At 53.4% G+C, this 17,795-nt stretch overlaps 1 protein-coding gene across 37 annotated transcripts in view; it reads left to right on the top strand.

Annotated features, from left to right (window-relative positions):
• Window positions 1-17,795, top strand: part of GRIP2 (glutamate receptor interacting protein 2) — a 109,853-nt gene that overhangs the window by 81,739 nt on the left and 10,319 nt on the right. For 15 of the 37 annotated variants that reach the window (XM_078351711.1, XM_054245960.2, XM_035273747.3 and 12 more), the window contains 12 exons: window positions 1,796-1,921; window positions 2,459-2,608; window positions 5,801-5,987; window positions 6,472-6,617; window positions 7,423-7,503; window positions 8,778-8,844; window positions 8,928-9,073; window positions 10,288-10,432; window positions 12,779-12,918; window positions 13,496-13,675; window positions 14,701-14,872; window positions 16,484-16,589. In XM_078351711.1, the coding sequence (XP_078207837.1) occupies window positions 1,796-1,921; window positions 2,459-2,608; window positions 5,801-5,987; window positions 6,472-6,617; window positions 7,423-7,503; window positions 8,778-8,844; window positions 8,928-9,073; window positions 10,288-10,432; window positions 12,779-12,918; window positions 13,496-13,675; window positions 14,701-14,872; window positions 16,484-16,589 (1,646 nt within the window). Of the gene's footprint in view, window positions 1-1,795; window positions 1,922-2,458; window positions 2,609-5,800; window positions 5,988-6,471; window positions 6,618-7,422; window positions 7,504-8,777; window positions 8,845-8,927; window positions 9,074-10,287; window positions 10,433-12,778; window positions 12,919-13,495; window positions 13,676-14,700; window positions 14,873-16,201; window positions 16,590-17,795 lie in introns of all 37 variants that reach the window. The other 22 variants (XM_078351707.1, XM_035273749.3, XM_078351702.1 and 19 more) reach the window with 5 other exon arrangements.

Below are 17,795 nucleotides of genomic sequence, written 5' to 3'. Positions count from 1 at the left end.
GCTATGAGCAGGGAGCTGGGTTCTGGGCATTTCCAAGAGCAGAGGAAGTGGGTGGCCTGGGGGTCCAGAGGGCACAGCTGGGGCCAGGGTCAGGGTGGAGGGTGGCCACAGAGAAGCTGCTTTCAGCTCAGGGCAGGAAAGCACCTCCAGCAGCCCAAAACTTGGGCCTCAAGTACAAATCCCATCTTTGCTCCCAGCAGCTGGACAAGTGCCTTTTCCTCTCTGAGTCTCAGTCACCTCATCTATAAAAGGGAGGGAGTACCTGGAATGCACAGACATGGGGGAGGCTGAAGGAGATAAAGGACAGGGCATAGTCCAGGCCTATGAATCCCAGCCCTAAGGGCAGAGCTAGAAGGTGAAGAAGGAGTCGGCCACCCCACCTTCTGGAAGAGAACAGAATCCCCCACATCTGACTGGGGGACAGTCCTTGGGGAGAGTCCATCTCTATGGTCTCTGCCAGCTTCTGAAAAATCCCCACTGAGACACAGTCCAGGGGCTGATCTGGGTGACGTTTGGGCTTGGAACAGTGTCATTCATTCTTGTACCATTTGTTAAGCCTCTGCTGTGTGCCAGGTTTGGTGCTGTGGCCTGCACACCTCATTTCTTCTGCATGACACCTCTCTGAGGTTAGTCCTGCTGTCCTCCCAGTTTACAGGAAAAGTTGAGGTCACATTGCAAGGCTACACATCCGCTTAAAACCCCCGGCCTCTCATTAACTGAGCTTCTACTAAGTGCCAGGCGCTGCTCTAAGCATGTTGTATTATTAACTCATTCTAACCCTCCCCATTACCCTAGGAGGTGGCCACTCTCTCGGTCTCATTTTACAGATAATAACACTGAGGTGCAGACAGGCCAAGTGACTCCTCTAGGTCCCACAGTTGATCAGTGACAGAGCTGGGATTTGACCCAGGCAACTGGCTCCAGAGCGGGCCAAGCCCTGGGGAGGGGGCCTGTGGAGATGTAGCCCAAGGAGACAGAGTCAACGGGCTGAGACAGTTGAGTCCTCACCTGTCCATCTTTGCACACACTAGACCACACAGCCTGCAGCAGGAGAGTTGGCCTGGGCAGTCTGCGAAGAGGTGTGGTATGGTGGCCAGTTTGGAGGGTCAGGTGGAGGAAGCAGGGTCTCCCAGAGGGCCTGGGGGGCTCCCTGGGAACTTGTTAGAGCAGGAGTGCGAAGAATTCACTGGGGATAAGGCTGGGAAGGGTTGTAGCCTGGGAAGGAGGAGCAGCCTCAGCCCGTGGTGCACTTTAGCCTTGGCCAACCCCGCAGGGAGCCCTGGAGCAAAGGCTGTCCCGGAGAGTCCAGTGTGGGGCAAATAGGCCAGGCCCTAGTCCCCTTGGCCCTCAGCCGCTGGCTGAGGCTGCCTGGGCTGCAGGGCCACTGCAGAGCCCCAAAGTGCTGCGGCTGGACACCGCCTGCCAGCTGCACTCCTCACCAGTTCTTCCTTGGAGAAACTTCATGGGCAGCACTCACAGCCGTAAACCTCTCTGGCTCCAGGGCAGGATGCCTGTGTTCAAATCCCTGCTCCACCACCTCCCAGCTGTGGGCCTCGGCCTGGCCTCCTCTCCCTTTCCTGTCCCTGCCTCTCAGCTGCTGCTATATGGCAGCAGCTGTACTCTGAACACAGTGCCCGGCACATCGTGGGTGTCCAGGACACGTGAGCAGAATACTAAATCCCTTGCCTGGCTCAGGGGAAGCGTGAGGATCTTCTGGTTCCTGCTTTCCTGGCTTCATAGTATGCTCAGCCACTAACGCCTGCACCTCTCTTTCCTCTTTCTCCGCTGGCTACAGTGAAAGTGCAGAGGAGCGAGCAGCCGCACCGCTGGGACCCCTGCGTGCCCTCCTGCCACAGCCCCCGGCCTGGGCACTGCAGGATGCCCACCTGGGCCACACCTGCTGGCCAGGACCAAAGTCGATGTAATGTGCCTGCCCCACTGTAGCTCAGCCAGTCCTGTAGCCTTTCCTAGGGAGGGGGTGTTGCCTATTGTCTAAGGGAAGGAAACTCAGACTCAGAGATTAGGGAGCTGAATGTGCTGGTGTGCACCTGTGGTCCCAGCCACGGGAGGCTGAGGTGGGAGGATTGCTTCAGCCTGGGAGGTTGAGGCTGCAGTGAGTCAAGATCACACTGCTACACTTCAAGCTGGGTGACGGAGCGAGACCTCAACTCGGAAAAAAAAAAAAAAAGAGAGAGAGAGATTAGGTGGCCTGCCCCAGTGTCTTCTAGCATGTCAGTGGCAAGATTGGCCCCTGTCCCTAGCAGCCGAGTTTTACAGGGTCTGTGGAAACCCTGCAGTCTTTGAGGCCCAGAGAGGAAAGAGACTTGCCTGAGTCACACAATGAGTAACTGATATGAAAGGGGAAGGCATCCCATCTCTCCCTGTGGTCGGGACCCACTGTATGAGGGGTGAAGGGGGCTCTGCTGGAGTTCATGGTGCTGTGCTCTGATCTCCCCAGCCTTGTCTTCAACTCCCTTTTCCTCACCGACCTTGAACCATGCCTTTTCCTGCAACAACCCCAGCACCCTTCCTCGTGGATCCCAGCCCATGAGTCCCCGAACTACGATAGGGCGGAGGAGACAGCGAAGAAGGGAACACAAGAGCTCATGTAAGCCGTGGTCTCTTCCCTCCTCTTTGGGCTGCCTGTATGTCTGAGAGTGGGGCTTGCCAAACGGTGTACGCAGGGATGACAGGAAGTATTTTTGGGCAGAGCCCCAGGCGTACACGTGGGAATGTCAAATAACATGAGTGAAGCACCAGGCTGTCATGGGTGGTTGGGCAGGTTGCACACCGCACAAGAGCACTACTGAGGGGTGCCAGCTACCTTGTACACTTTTGCTCTTGTATTCTTATTATGAAAAATTCCTAAGACTTGGTGATAAAGTATCTTGAGGAAAGGGTGTCTTTTCAGATTTGCATGAAGATTTCACATTTCTGGCCATTCAGTCCTGAGTCATTCGCCAATAAAGCCTCGATGTTGCACTACTATATCCTTACCACCTCTCTGCCATTTGTTAATTTCCCCTAAGACAAAGACACAGGCCTGAGACTCTAGCTGTCCAGAATGTAATCATTTCCAGTCTTACTCATCCACTTATTTGTTATTCAAAATTTCCCTTTTGAAATGAAGGTATTTACATATTAGGAAAAGTAAATCAATAGAAGACAAATAGTGGTGAATGATGAGGCAGGAGACATGTGGAAGCAACAGACACAATAATGCCTAAAATGTTGAAACCCATCTTGGGAAGAGTCTTTCCTTTGTTGATGCAGAAAGTGTCCTCAGCCTCGTGCCACATGAGCTGCAGAGGCCTCCAGGAAGGATAGAAGATCAAACTGGGCCTTTTGAGATAGAACCAGGTGAAGGAAGAGAGGAGTGCAGGTCACCTGGTGTCTGAAAGAAGCTAAATATGGTTCCATGCTCCCTGGCAGCCAAGGGGAAATGGGAAACAGATTTCAGAATCAGATGAGAGACAAAATATACCTCGACTAACCATCTTTCCTGGCCACCAAAGCTGAGAATGTGTAGGTGAAAAGATGCAGAAATGCGGTTCATAGGTGGGGGATGTGGAGACTGGAGGCTCTTACGACTCCTCTACCTGTCTCCTTCCTAGGATGGGTAACTAACAAAGCACTATCATTATTGCTATTGATAATTACTCATTAATTAACTCAACAAAAAATTTGACTTCTATGTACCATTTTTGTCACTGGGGATATAGTAGTGAAAGTAAAAAAATGGGGCCAGGCGCGGTGGCTCACACCTGTAATCCCAGCACTTTGGGAGGCTAAGGCAGGTGGATCACGACGAGGTCAAGAGATCGAGACCATCCTAGTCACCATTGTGAAACCCCGTCTCTACTAAAAATACAAAAAACTAGCTGGGCATGGTGGCGCGTGCCTGTAATCCCAGCTACTCAGGAGGCTGAGGCAGGAGAATTGCCTGATCCCAGGAGGCAGAGGTTGTGGTGAGCCGAGATCGCGCCATTGCACTCCAGCCTGGGTAACAAGAGCAAAACTCTGTCTCAAAAAAAAAAAAGGGCCGGGTGTGGTGGCTCATGCCTGTAATCCCCATACTTTGGGAGGCTGAGCAGGCAGATCACTTGAGGCCACGAGTTCAAGACCAGCCTGGTGAACATGGTGAAACGCTGTCTCTATCAAAAATGCAGCAAATTAGCTGGGTATGGTGATGCATGTCTGTAATTCCAGCTACTCTGGGGGGCGGATAATTGCTGGAACCCCGGAGGCGGAGGTTGCAGTGAGCCGAGATTGTGCTGCTGCACTCTACCCTGGACGACAGAGTGAGACCCAGTCTCAAAATAAATAATAAACAAATGAATGAATAAATATAAAAACACAATATACCTAAAAATTTATTACACATTTTGTAATGTATAATATAAAATATAATTTCTTAAGATAATATGACACAATAATATAATTAGTAATAAAATGAAATACTAAATAGATTTTGTTTAGTAAATAATAAATGACCTCCAAGATTCATATTAATGATGCAAATGTATTTCATGTATGGAATGTAAAACAGTATTTATTAAATAACATTATGTATCAAATAGTCAAACATAGAGTTGCCATATCACCGAGCAATTCCACTCGTAGGTATATGCCCAAGAGAAATGAAAACATGTGTCATCTCCACCTGCAAACGTGTACATAAATGTTCATAGTAGCATTATTTACTGTAGCCAAATGGTGGAAGGAACCCAGGATCCACCAATGGATGAATGGATAAACAATGTGGTGTATCCATACAATGGAATATTAGCCACAAAAAGGAATGAAATTCTGATACATGCTACAACACGGATGAACTTGACAACATTATGCCAAGTAAAAGCAGCCAGTCACAAAGGCCACATGTTGCATGATTCTGTTTATATTAAGTGCCCAGAACAGGCAAATCCAGAGATGAAAGTAGATTCATGGTTGCCTAGAGCTAAGGGACATGGGAAGATCTGCAGTGATGGCTGAAGGGAGCAGGGTTTTTATTTATTTTTTTGAGATGGAGTCTCACTCTGTTGCCTAGTCTGGAGTGCAGTGGTATGACCTCCGCTCACTGCAAACTCCACCTCCCAGGTTCAAGCGATTCTCCTGCCTCAGCTTCATAAGTTGCTGGGATTACAGGCACCTGCCGCCATGCCCAGCTAGTGTTCTGTATTTTTAGTAGAGATGGGGTTTTGCCATCTTGGCCAGGCTGGTCTCGAACTCCTGACCTTGTGATCGGCCCGCCTTGGCCTCCTAAAGTGCTGGGATTACAGGCATGAGCCACCGCGACCGGCCAGGAACAGGGTTTCTTTTGGAGGCGATGAAATGTTCTAAAATGCATTGTGGTGAGTTTGTATAACCGTGAATACACTAAAGACCATTGAATTGTAGCCTTTAAACAGGTGACTATGGTGGTACATAAATTATAGCTCAATAAAGCTCTCACCAAAAGGCAGAGTGACGTAATATAATAAACACTACAGTAGATCACAGCACAAAGTATAATAAAATAACACTGCCCCCCAGAACCTGTTTTACAGCATGACAGTCAGTCCCAGGCACTGTCTTCTCTAGTCCTTGCCTCACCCCATGAGGTGGGAATCACGGTCCCATTGTTCAGATGAGGAAGCCGAGGCTCAGAGTGGGCTGTGATCTGCCCACCCCAGATTGAGTCAGGGCTCTCACTTCCCTGTGCTCTGGCTCCAGTGCCTTGGGCCCTGGGATGGGCAGGCTCGGGCAGGAAGACCTTGGTGGGGCAGCTTACCTGAATGGCGGCCCACTTGTCCCACAGTGTCGCTGGCCTCCAGCACCGTGGGGCCAGGCGGGCAGATTGTGCACACAGAGACCACGGAGGTTGTGCTCTGCGGAGACCCCCTCAGCGGCTTCGGCCTCCAGCTCCAGGGCGGCATCTTCGCCACCGAGACCCTGTCCTCCCCACCCCTCGTGTGCTTCATCGAGCCTGACAGCCCGGCTGAGAGGTGAGCCTGCTGCCCCCTCCATACTGAGCCTGCCACCGTCCAACTGGGAGAAACTGAGTCACAGCCTCAAGCCCTAGCTTCACAAGGGCGTCTCATTTAACCATCACATCAGCCCTAGCCCCAGCCCCATTTTACAGATGAGGTTCAGAGTCTCAGAGAAGCTGACCCACTTGTCCAGGATTACACAGCTCACTCATGGAATCCCAGGGCTTGAACCCCTGTCTGCCTTAAGTCAGAGTCCTCTGTATATACATCTCGTAAGGCTCATGGCATCATCCCCATTGAACAGACAGAGAAACCGAGGCCCAGCAAGGTCCAGCCCTTAGCCAGATTCCTGAGGATACAGAGGTGGGCCAGGGTGGAGCTGAGAGTCACCCCAGGCCAGGAGGTGGGGCCCAGGTTCAGTTCTGCCCTTCACCGAGTTCTTGTCTCCCCACGGACCTGTCATGGAGCCTCTTCTCTCTGCTGGGCCCCCTGCATTCAGGTGTGGGCTGCTGCAGGTGGGGGACCGAGTCCTGTCCATCAACGGCATTGCCACTGAGGATGGGACTATGGAGGAAGCCAACCAGCTCCTGCGGGATGCCGCGCTGGCCCACAAGGTCATGTTAGAGGTGGAGTTTGATGTGGCGGGTGAGTGAGTGGCCCGAGCTCCCTCCTCATATTTCAGGGCACTGCACCCCTCCTCTCTTTATCCTGCCTTTCCTGTGCAAATGCTCTGCCCATCCCCCTCTGTGCCCAGGGCCCTTCTCCCAGGGGCTTTGCAGCTTATGGTGGGAAGGGAGGCCCTGGTGAGGGAGGGAGAAGTTTCTACACCAGGTGACTTTTGCAGTGGGGCAGGACCAAGTGGGGATGGGGAGGGAGAGCTGAAAATACTCCAAGCTCCTTCTCAGCATGTCTTAGGTAAAGAACCTCGAAGAATAGCTTGAATCAGAATTCTGGTTCTGTGATCTCAACACTATGCGGCTTTGGACAGGGCACTCCCTCCACCCTGTCTCCCCACCTGTAAATAGTGGATAGGATCTTTTCACTATAGGGGTGATACTCGGGTTAGGTGAGACATATGCCCAAGAAAAATGAAAACATGAAAATACGCAGTCATGGCCTGGCACATAGTAGGTGCTCAGGAAACATTTGCTAGATTCACACTGGGTTGTGTGGCTGTGGGGAGCTCCCTTCCCACCCACCACACCAGCTCTCAGGGCTGAGGCGGTTCCAGCCCCGACTCTGCTCTGATTAGAGCAGGTCAGTTGTTTTGAGCAAATCTGTCAGCTCACCCTGCCTCAGTTTCCTCCTCTGTCGGGAGGAAGCAGCAGGATGGGGTTAGGACTGTGACTTTTGGGGTCCCTCCCAGCACAGCCAGAATGGGCATGGAGCCAGGGTTTGCTGAGACTCCTCCTCTGGGCCCTCACGTCGGTCTATGTCCATCTCCTTCCAGAGTCTGTCATCCCGAGCAGTGGCACCTTCCACGTGAAACTGCCCAAGAAGCGTGGCGTGGAGCTGGGCATCACCATTAGCTGTAAGTCTTCTCCTGCTGCCACCTGCCCCAGGGAGCAAGCGAGCTCATCTGCTGGGGAAAAAGAGCGTGCCTAGCTCGGACCAGCATTTCCATGGCATGACACTCTGCACAGCCTGGGGGAAAGGCTTAAGGGTGTGGGGAGACTGGCTTCTGTAGGACCCAGCTTCGTGTTCTCTCAGGCAAGACCCCAGCTTCCCGAAGCCTCAGTTTCCCGTTCTGCACAATGGAAGTCCCCTGGCCTCGTGGGTCTCCCAGGGGCTGGCGAGAGAGCTTTGGAAGTGACAAACATGCAGGCTGGGTTTGGTTTTCTGCCTACTGTGTTCCCAGAGCCCGGCAAAGGCCTGGAACACAGTAGGTGCTTAATTCATGTTTGTCAAAGGAATGAAAATGAGGAATGCAGAAGGAAAAAGAAATGCAGAATAGGTGAGGATGGGAAAGGCCAAAGCCCTCCCGTGGCTCCCATCTTATTCTGAGTAAGAGCTGAAGGCCTCAGACCCCAGTGAGGCCCTCTGTGCTCTGGTCTCCACGACCTCTGACCTCATGTTCCCACTCTCCCCTCAAGCCCTCCAGCTGCTCCCTGCTGCACCTGCTCCTTCTGCCTCTGGGCCTTTGCATCTGAGACTGTTCCTCTGGCTTCTTCCCTGACTCCTTCAGGTCTTTGCCCAAATGTCACTTGACAAGGCCTTCCCCGACCACCCAACTGAACATTTACTGCCCTCGACACAGGCCTGTCCCTTGGGTTTCTTCGCAGCACACTTTACCAACTTTGAAATGTTGTTGATTGTGGCCGCCACTGGAGTGCCAGTTCCAGGAGGGCAGGGAGGGATCCCTGTCTGTTTTGTTCACTTCTGTGTCTCCTCTGCCCCAAGCATACAATAGAGGCTGGGTGCTGGCCCTGAGCCAGGTGCTGGGGACACAGACACCAAGCGGACAGCCCCCCTCCACAAAGAGCTCACAGTTTGCTTGGTGGGTGGGTTGAGGAGGAGGAAGGAAGGGCTGGCATCGGAAGAACCATGCTAGATCTTGTGCCTGCGTTCTCTGGTTTAATCTCACCACACTCCCACGAGGTCTACGGTGCCACCCCCATTTTACAGGGGGGAAACTGAAGCACAAGGAGGTGAGCTGATTTGCTCAAGGTCACCCAGCCAGGAAGCAGTGGGACCAGGATGTCAGTAGGAGCAGTGGCTCTGAGTCCACGCTCAGACCCCTGGACCTCGCCACCCCGCCCCAGGCTGAGGCCACCAAAGTTGATTTCATGGTCTTTTTTCCTCCAGCAGCCAGCAGGAAGCGAGGGGAGCCCCTGATCATCTCCGACATCAAGAAAGGCAGTGTGGCACACAGGTAGGGGCAGCGGCCAACAGCAGTGGGTACAGCACCTGCACGCGCCAGGCTCCTTCCACCCCCTCTACCCCCAAATCATGCAGGACGGGAACCCTGGAGCCAGGCGACAAGCTGCTGGCCATCGACAATATCCGCCTGGACAATTGCCCCATGGAGGACGCCGTGCAAATCCTGCGGCAGTGCGAGGACCTGGTGAAGCTGAAGATCCGGAAGGATGAGGACAACTCTGGTATGGCCCTCACCCTTCCCTGCCACTTCTAGAGGCCCACCCTTTGACCAGCAGGTTCCCAGCTTGCAATTCGGTCTCCCTCTGGCTGAGGAAGGGAGGGTGGTGGGTGCTGCCGAAGGCTGGCTGGAAGGAGGGGGCAGCACCACAGACTTCCTACTCTCCCCAGCGTCTGGGGCCCTCCAGAGCCTCTATGAGGTGGACAGGAGTTTGACACACTCCCGTAGCCTCCATGTCCAGCACCAAGCCTGGCAGAGGAGACCCACCTGGTGTGCTGGGTGTAGCTGGTGGACAGATGAGTGGATGGGGCAGGGAAGGAGCGAGGCTGCCCTGGGGAGTGGCAGGCTGTGAGTGGATATGTAAAGACTGCAGACTCGGGTCCCACTGAGGCCAGACAGTGACATTGGTGAGTAAGAAAAGCTGTATGGATTGGAGAGGCAAAAGGGAAGGGTGAGGACTGCACCAACTAGAAAGTGAATCCCTGATTCAAAGGGGCAGTCTCCAGATTACAACTCCTACCCTGTGAAAGAAGGTTACTGTAGGAGGCAGGTTTCTTTTTTCTTTTTTTTGAAGAAAAGTTGGTCCAGGTATGATGGCTCATATCTGTACTCCCCTCACTTTGGGAGGCCAAGGTGGGTGGATCACTTGAGCCCAGGAGTTTGAGACCAGCCTGGGAAACATGGCAAAACCCCATCTCTACAAAAAATACAAAAATTAGCTGCGGGTCTGGTGGTGCATTGCCAATAGTCCCAGATACTTGGGAGGCTGAGGTGGGAGGATCACTTGAACCCTGGAAGCAGAGGTTATGGCGGTGAACTGAGATTGAGCCACTGCACTCCAGCCTGGGCGGCAGGCGGCAGAGCAAGACTCTGTCACAAAAAAAAAAAAAAAAAAAAAAAGGAAAAAAGAAAAAAGAAAAAGATGATCAGGAGTTCCCTTCGCTTCCTGCTGGCTGCTGGAGGAAGAGAGGCCATTGTTTCTTCTCATCGGTGTTGTTGTGATTACTGTGGGTGAGGTGTCATACTTCTTTTCTTTACTGGTATTTGGGCAGAAGATGGCCTCAGGGTCCCCAGGTTGTGCTACGTGAAGTCAGAGCAGGAGTGACTGGGTAGATGAATGAATGAATGAGTGAGGCCAAGCCTTTGGGGAGCTGGGGGTAACCAGCTCCTTGTCCTGCCCCTTGGGGACCTCCTTGTCATGGGTACCCCTGCTTGCAGACGAGCTGGAGACCACAGGTGCTGTCAGCTACACAGTGGAGCTGAAGCGTTACGGGGGGCCCCTGGGCATCACCATTTCGGGCACGGAGGAACCTTTTGACCCCATTGTCATCTCAGGCCTCACCAAGCGTGGCCTGGCTGAGAGGTGAGCTGGGGCTTTGTGGGAACACAGGGTGGGCTCGGGGAACCCAGGAAGAAAGAGCTGGGGCTTTGGCAAAGCCAAGCAATATCCTGACCCCTGTGCCAACACTGACACTGTGGGTGACATCAGGCCAGTCACTTCCCCTCTCTGAGACTCAGGTCTGCATTTGTAAAGTGTCAGCCCCTGCCTGCCAGGGCAGAGGACCGCACCCCAACAGACCTCCTGGGCCCAGGTAGGCACTGGGTCAAGGTGTGTGCATCCTCCTGCTCCCCCTTTACCTGTGTCTGGAAAGATAGGATGGGGCAGTGCCCGAGTACCCTGGTCCCAGCACTGCCTGTGGCTTTCCTGAGGCACTGGGGGACTGTCCCTACTGCCCCTAGACGCTGAAACTGTAGCAGCCGAGGGAGCTGTGAGAACAAGGGTGTCCTAGCCCTGCCCCAGGGTGGGGTAAAGGTCAGAGGTGGAACCCAACCCCCAGTGTGGGTGAGATCGAGTCTTCTCCACGCAGCTGGTCAGAGATGAATCCGGCAGGCAAGGAAGCGGTGAGCTCCCAGCACACAGCGACAAGTTGGCTGTGAAAGGGGAGCATGGCCGGGTGGGGCTGCAGAGGCAGGTGTCCGGTAGGAGGGCTCGGCTCAGGAGGGGCGGCGGTTCGGCGGGTCAGGAGAGAGAAAAGGAGGGATTCGGGGCTTGGACCCTGCTCCTGGAGCGCCCCCTGCTGGACTCCGGGCAGACTGCAGAGGTCGATGCGGGACCCTTCTGACCCCAATGTCTTCATTAGCTAGAGCAGGTACTGGCACCTACTGTGTGTGCCTGTCCCCTCCGTCCTGGATGCTTGGGCTGCACCGACAACCCTCCTGCCTTCGCCGGGCTGATGTAGCTCAGTGCTGTCCAACTGAAATATAATTCGAGCCACAAATTTAATCAGACACTTTCTAGTAGCCACATTTGCAAAGCAAAAAGAAATGGAATTCATCTTAAATATATATTTATGGCTGGGTGCGGTGGCTCACACCTGAAATCCCAGCACTTTGGGAGGCCGAAGTGGGTGGATCATGAAGTCAGGAGATCGAGACCATCCTGGCCAACATGGTGAAACCTCATCTCTACTAAAAATACAAGTATTAGCCGGGTGTGGTGGTGCGTGCCTGTAATCCCAGCTATTTGGAAGGCTGAGGTAGGAGAGTCACTTGAATCAGGAGGCGGAGGTTGCAGTGAGCCACGATCGCACCACTCTACTCCAGCGTGGGGACAGAGCGAGGCTTCGTCTCAAAAAAGAGTACATATAAATATTTACTTCAACATATAATCAACATAAAAATGATTACGATCATGTTTTCTAATCTTTTTCATGTTACCCCTTCCGTATCTGGTGTGAATTGTCTATTTTTAGCACATCTCAATTTGGGCGGTCACATTTCAGTGGCTCAGCAGTCACCTGTGGCTGGTGGCTGCCATACTGGACACCGCAGCTCTGGTCCCTTCCCTGAACCCACCATCCCCAGCTACACTCACTGCCCTCATGCAATGCCCAAGCATGACTCTCCTGGGGTGACATCTACAGCCTCTGCCTCCTTTTCCTCTACTCGGTTCAGGTCACTCTAAGCAGCTGCTATAGCTTCTTCCCTGCTCAGCCCTGGCTGCTCCTCAGAATCACCTTCCTGCCCCACCCCCAGTGATACTATTTAATTGGTCAGAGGTGGGGCCCAGGCACCTGCATTTTCAAAAAGCTCCTCAGGTAATGGATGTAATGGATGCCCAGGTAGAAACCACTGGGCCAGAGCGATGCCACTGCCTGGCCTTGTCAGCCCTTCATGCTCTGCTGTGAGGTCTGCTGGGCGCTGGTGATTATGCCCATTCTCGAGGTGGGAAAACTGAGGCCCAGGAAAGGACAATAGCTACCAAGGGTGTCTGCTGGAGGGAATTAGGAATCCATTCCATTCATTCACCCTTCAGTTATGATTCGATAATAAAATGAGTATCACCACCCCCATTTTACAGATGAGGAAACTGAAACTCGAGGGTTTAAGAAACTGGCCCAAGACCACATAGCAAGTATTTGGCAGCTAGTATGTGGGATTCAAACCATTCTCAAAACCTTTGCTGGACACTGGTTCCAAAACCAAATTCTACAATCAGGTGGGATAATCCCCTCCCAGATTCTACACTTTATATCTCTATTAATGTGATTCAAGATCATACTTTCATGCTTTTGTTTTTGGCAGCTAGGTTTAACTGGGGTCAGTCAGACTTGTGCCTTGTGGCTCTCCTGGGCTGTCTGAGGGCGGACAGTCCCTCTGAGGCCCTGAGTGTCTAACTCCCACTCTCTACCCTGCATCCACTCCTCAGGACTGGTGCCATCCATGTGGGGGATCGCATTCTGGCCATCAACAGCGTTAGCCTCAAGGGCCGGCCACTAAGTGAGGCCATCCACCTCCTGCAGGTGGCTGGAGAGACCGTCACATTGAAGATCAAGAAGCAGCTAGACCGTGAGATTTGCTTCATGTCCTGGGGGCCACCCAGCACATTTAGGAAGGGCAGTCCCTCTGTGCCAGGCTTCGCCTGCACACCCTCACAGAGTCCTCACTGCAGCCCTGTGGAGGTGGGCCTCCAACGGCAAAGGAGATAAGACTCAGAGAGGGGGGTGATGAGCCCAGGGCCCCACAGCTGGCGCCGGGCAGAATCTGGGTTGGAACCCTGTTTTCATAACTTCCTGCCTCTTCAGGTGCTCATGTGTGTATGCTTCATGGCCGTAACTCATGCATTCTTCAGTGGCCCCTGAATATGTCCTCATGCCTTGGTAGAACGGCCACCATAGGCAGTGGAAGGGGCCTGAGCTAATCCAGCCTCCACTGGTGCTCACTGTGTGACCTCGGGCATGCTGCTCAGTGTCCCCGAGCCTCACTTTTCCCATCTGTGAAACAGGTTTGCTTATTAGTGCCACAGCCATATGTCAGCCCAGAGGGGCTCACTGCCTGTGAGTTTCCAGACCAGGCTGAAATGTACAAACTGAGGCTTGCTGGAAGTGCCTGTGAAGTCCGAAGTGACGCCCCGCTCTCCTCCCAGGCCCCCTCCTACCCCACAAGGCGGGCAGCCACAGTGAGACCAGTGATGCTGATGAGGACCCAGCAGAGGCCCAGAAGGGCGGCATGCCAGCAGCCCGCTTCTCGTCAGCTGTGCCCAGTGTGGACAGTGCTGTGGAGTCTTGGGACAGCTCGACCAGCGAGGGTGGCTTTGGGGGCCCAGGTAGCACCTTGGGGCCCTTGGGCAAGTGAGATGCTCTCTCCAGGCCACCCCAGCTGCTGGACCTGTGCAGGACTGTTTCCTGTGCTCATCCCTCCCTCCTGTGCCCGTTCCTTTCCCTGTGCTCATCCCTCCCTCCTGTGCCCGTCCCTCCTGTGCGCCTCTCCTGGCATCCTCTAGGGGCCCTTCCGGAAAGAAGACCTGATTTGGCTCCATAAGCCACTCTTGGGGCCCCTTGCTCCTGCGAGCATGGACTGCAGCCCCATCTTTTGATTTAGAACCGTGGGTCCCACCCTGGCTTTCCCCACTGTGAAGTTATGGACCAAGTTGGTCTTTATTCTACTGTTTCCTTCCTTCCTAGCACACAGTAGGTGCTCAACAATGTTCATCCCATCCAGTTGAAAATAGGGGGGCCAAAAGCCCCCTCCCATCCCAGCCTACAAGACCCGATGTGGGGCAGACACTTCTGGGGCTCTCTCCCCGGCCAATGTACGTTGAGAGCTGGGGTGGCCTCGGGGAGGCGTCTGAGTCTGGTGGCTGGCTGGCTGGCCTCAGTGGCCCAAAGCCACTGGAGCTCCCCATGGTCCACCTCAGAGGACTAGTGGAGCCAGTTCTCTCCGGGTTGTGGGTGGCTTGTCCTTGCCTGCCGGCACCTGCTGTCCCTGGGCCTCAGCTTCCCTGTCTCCAGCTCTCCGTAAGCATCTCAGCTCACTTCCTAGGGCTGGACCTTCAGAGGTCCCAAAGGCAGGAGGTGGAGGGTGGGCCACATGTTCAGCCTCCCTCCCTGGCAGGGTGATGGCCAAGCCCAGGCCGATGGAGTTACAGTCACAGAGGCCTGGGCATTAACTTCTGGATGACTGGGAGCTCCAGGGAGATGCTAGGAGGCAGAGGCCCTCAGAGGGCTGGGTAGACACAGGTCCAGAGAGGACCAAAGATCTCCCCAAAGTCACCCAGCGCAGCTGGAAATGTGGCAGGCAAGAGGGCAAGGTGAGGTCACAGAGAACCCAGAGGCCCTCTCTCCACGCCAGGGTCCTACGCGCCACAGACGGCAGCCCGGGGAGTGACCCCGCAGGAGTGGAGGTCCGGCCGGCTGAGGGGCAGTCCTCCACCCACCGATCCCCGGAGGACGAGCTATACTCCAACCCCCGCCGACGAGAGCTTCCCCGAGGAGGAGGAGGAGGATTGGGAGCCGCCACCGAGGTCTGTGCTGGGAGCACCATGAAGGAGGAGGGAGCCATGGTGTCTTGGCTGGGGTGGTCGAGGGTGCCTGTGCCAAAGTGGTGGGGAAATGTAGGATCTTGGTGGGCTCCTGAGGAGGCACCTCCTGGGAGAGAAGCACTGAGCAGAGCCACCTCAGCCAGATCGAGACAGAGGGAAGGGCAGATTGCTGGAGGGCACGGAGGGACGAAGGTGCGGAGGTGGGAGCAGCCTGCTTTGCTCTCCCGACTCTGGTCATCTCCTGTTCTCAGAAGAGCAGCAGCAGGCTCAGAACTTGAACCCATACCCACCTGTCTGACCCCAGATGGCCTGATGGCCTCCTTCACAGGCCCTTAGCTCACTGGCACCAGCCCTGGGCTGTGCCGTGTGGCTCTGAGTGGCTCAGCCGCTGGAGAAGGCTGCAGAGAGCAGGCTGTGGAGAAATGCTGTTCCTCATCTGCCCAGGCCACCCTTGCACCGTGGTGCTTTTGATCAGGCAGTCCTTCCGCCTCAGTGCCTTTCCTCTGGTCTCTCTTGGCAAATCCCTACTCATGCTTCAAAACTCAGCTCAAATTCTCCTGCCTCTGGGAAGCTTCCCTGTCTTTCTCAGGCAGAAGGGACTCCTCCCTCCCTTCTGGTACCCACAGCTGCTCCTACAAGTCTCCTGGCGGCCTAACCACCTGGTGTCTATCTGGTTAATTACTTAGCTGTCATCTCTACTTGGTGGCACCCCAGCTCCATGCCTGGCCCCTAGTAGGTGCTCAGGGATATTTTGCAAATGCATTTCCAGCTCTGTAAGAACAGGGGCCACACTTTATTCTCCTCCATATCCCTGTGCCCAGCAGAGGACTTAGCTCAGGAAATGTTTGTGGAATTGACTTGAATGGTGCAAGTGTCCTTCAGCCTCTGTCTTTTCATCTGTTACATGGAAAGGGAAGGAGGCAGCATGTCCTCATTCCTCAGCTCTTTAAGAGAGCAAAGCCCTCATAAAAGAGCAAGTGCTTTGTAAACCACAGTGTGCCGTGTAACTGCCAAGACCTTTGTAATTGGCAAGTGGCTTTGTGAAGTATGAACATGTGAATTGTTAACTTTCTGAGACACAGCGTTAGAGCTGATAACGGGTTCATACAACCTGTGATGGGAGTTATGGGTGGTTGCGACCCCTTCCCCAGCACAGATATTTCATCCTCTCCATCCGTGTCTTTGCTGGCTCCAGCTTTGTCCTTGTCACTGTTCCACCGTGCTATGTGTCTAGGTGGTGCCAGGGGCTGTCCTCTGGGGCCATACCATGGATCTCCTCTCTGTCTGTCTGTCCTCTGTCTCTCTTCCCAGGCATCCTGTGTTACTGCTCTCCACCCCGTCTCATCTGCCCCTGTTCTAACTGGCCACCGACAGTCCTGGTCTCCCCTAACTGCGTCCTTCCCTTATTCTGTGTCACCAACCACTGCTCTGGGGCCCCAGAACTGCCACAGAGGATGCCTGCCTGCCTGCCCACCCACCTACCCTATGGCCTCTTGAGCCCAGTGCTGGGCCCTGGGGCCCTGAAGACTCCTCAGGCCCCAGCCCGCCCACCCGTGTGCCAGGAGTTGATGCTCTCTGGTTCCTACGTTACAGCCCAGCCCCTGGCCCTGCCCGAGAGGAGGGCTTCTGGCGAGTGTTTGGAGAAGCTCTCGAAGACCTGGAGTCATGTGGTCAGTCAGAGATGCTGAGGGAACTGGAGGTATGGCCACCTGCCCTGCAGGTCTGTGTGGGGCTCCTGGGGCTGTGCACTCTGGTGTGTGTGCCATGGGAGGAAGGCATGTTGATGGGATCGTGCTCATGTGTAACGTGTATGTATGTACTCACCTGGGCACCCGCTGGGGAAAGGTGTCTTCACATATGTAGAAACTGTGCATGGATCCATGTGCAAGTGTGATTGAGAGCACTGTGATACTACATATTATCTATGTGGTCATGGAATATGTGTGACATCATCATGTACATTGAGAACGGATGTATATGCATGCATGGGAGCATGCTCATGCACACTCACTTGCAGAGTGTATTTCAGAACACGTGTGTCTGAATGTGCACATGTAGGTGCACTGGGGCAGTTTTAGTATCTGTGTATGTACGTGTGATACATGAATATGGTTGTGGGCATGCCCTGTGGAAGTGTGTGGGTTTACATCAGTGACAACACAGGAAATAAGGGGCTGTGGGAAACCAGAGGTGAATGTGGCTTTGTGTAAGGCCAACACTGCTCAGTGAATACAACAAGCTGCCCAGGAGGATCTAAGAGAGGATCTAGCTTCCACTCTGAGAGCAATTTTATTTTACTTAAATTTCTATTTTATCTGTGCTTTTGTTCCCTTTTTTTTCCTAATATTGTTGATTGGGGTCATTTTTTTTTCTCTCCACTAGTCTTGCCAATTACTAGGTTGCTCAAAGAACACCTTTTTGGCTTTATTATTTTCTGGTTTATTCATTTGTTTGTTTAGCTTTGATATTCTCTTACTTTATTTATGTTTAAGTAATGATACTTTTCTTGGTTTCTTAGCACCTTAATTTTCAGTCTTGCTTGTTTTCAAGTAAAGTATTTTTTAAAGCTATGAATTTACCTGTAAGCATTGCTTTGGCTGCATCCCAAATTTTGCTAATGTACTTTTTTTTTTTTTTTGAGACAAAGTCTCACTCTGTTGCCCAGGCTGGAGTACAGTGGTGCAATCTCAGATCACTGTAGCCTCCACCTCCTGGGTTCAAGTGATTCTCATGCCTCAGCCTCCCAAGTAACTGGGATTAGAGGTATGTGCCACCATGGTCAGCTAATTTTTTTCTATTTTTAATAGAGATGGGGTTTCACTGTGTTGGCCAGACTGGTCTTGAACTTCTGACCTCAAGTGATCCACCTGCCTCAGCCTCCCAAAGGGCTAGGATTACAGGGGTG

The sequence above is a fragment of the Callithrix jacchus genome, chromosome 15, assembly GCF_049354715.1.
Source record: "Callithrix jacchus isolate 240 chromosome 15, calJac240_pri, whole genome shotgun sequence".
NCBI lineage: Eukaryota > Metazoa > Chordata > Mammalia > Primates > Cebidae > Callithrix > Callithrix jacchus.
Note: the sequence above shows the minus strand (reverse complement) of the source record. Positions and strands in the feature narration are given on the sequence as shown.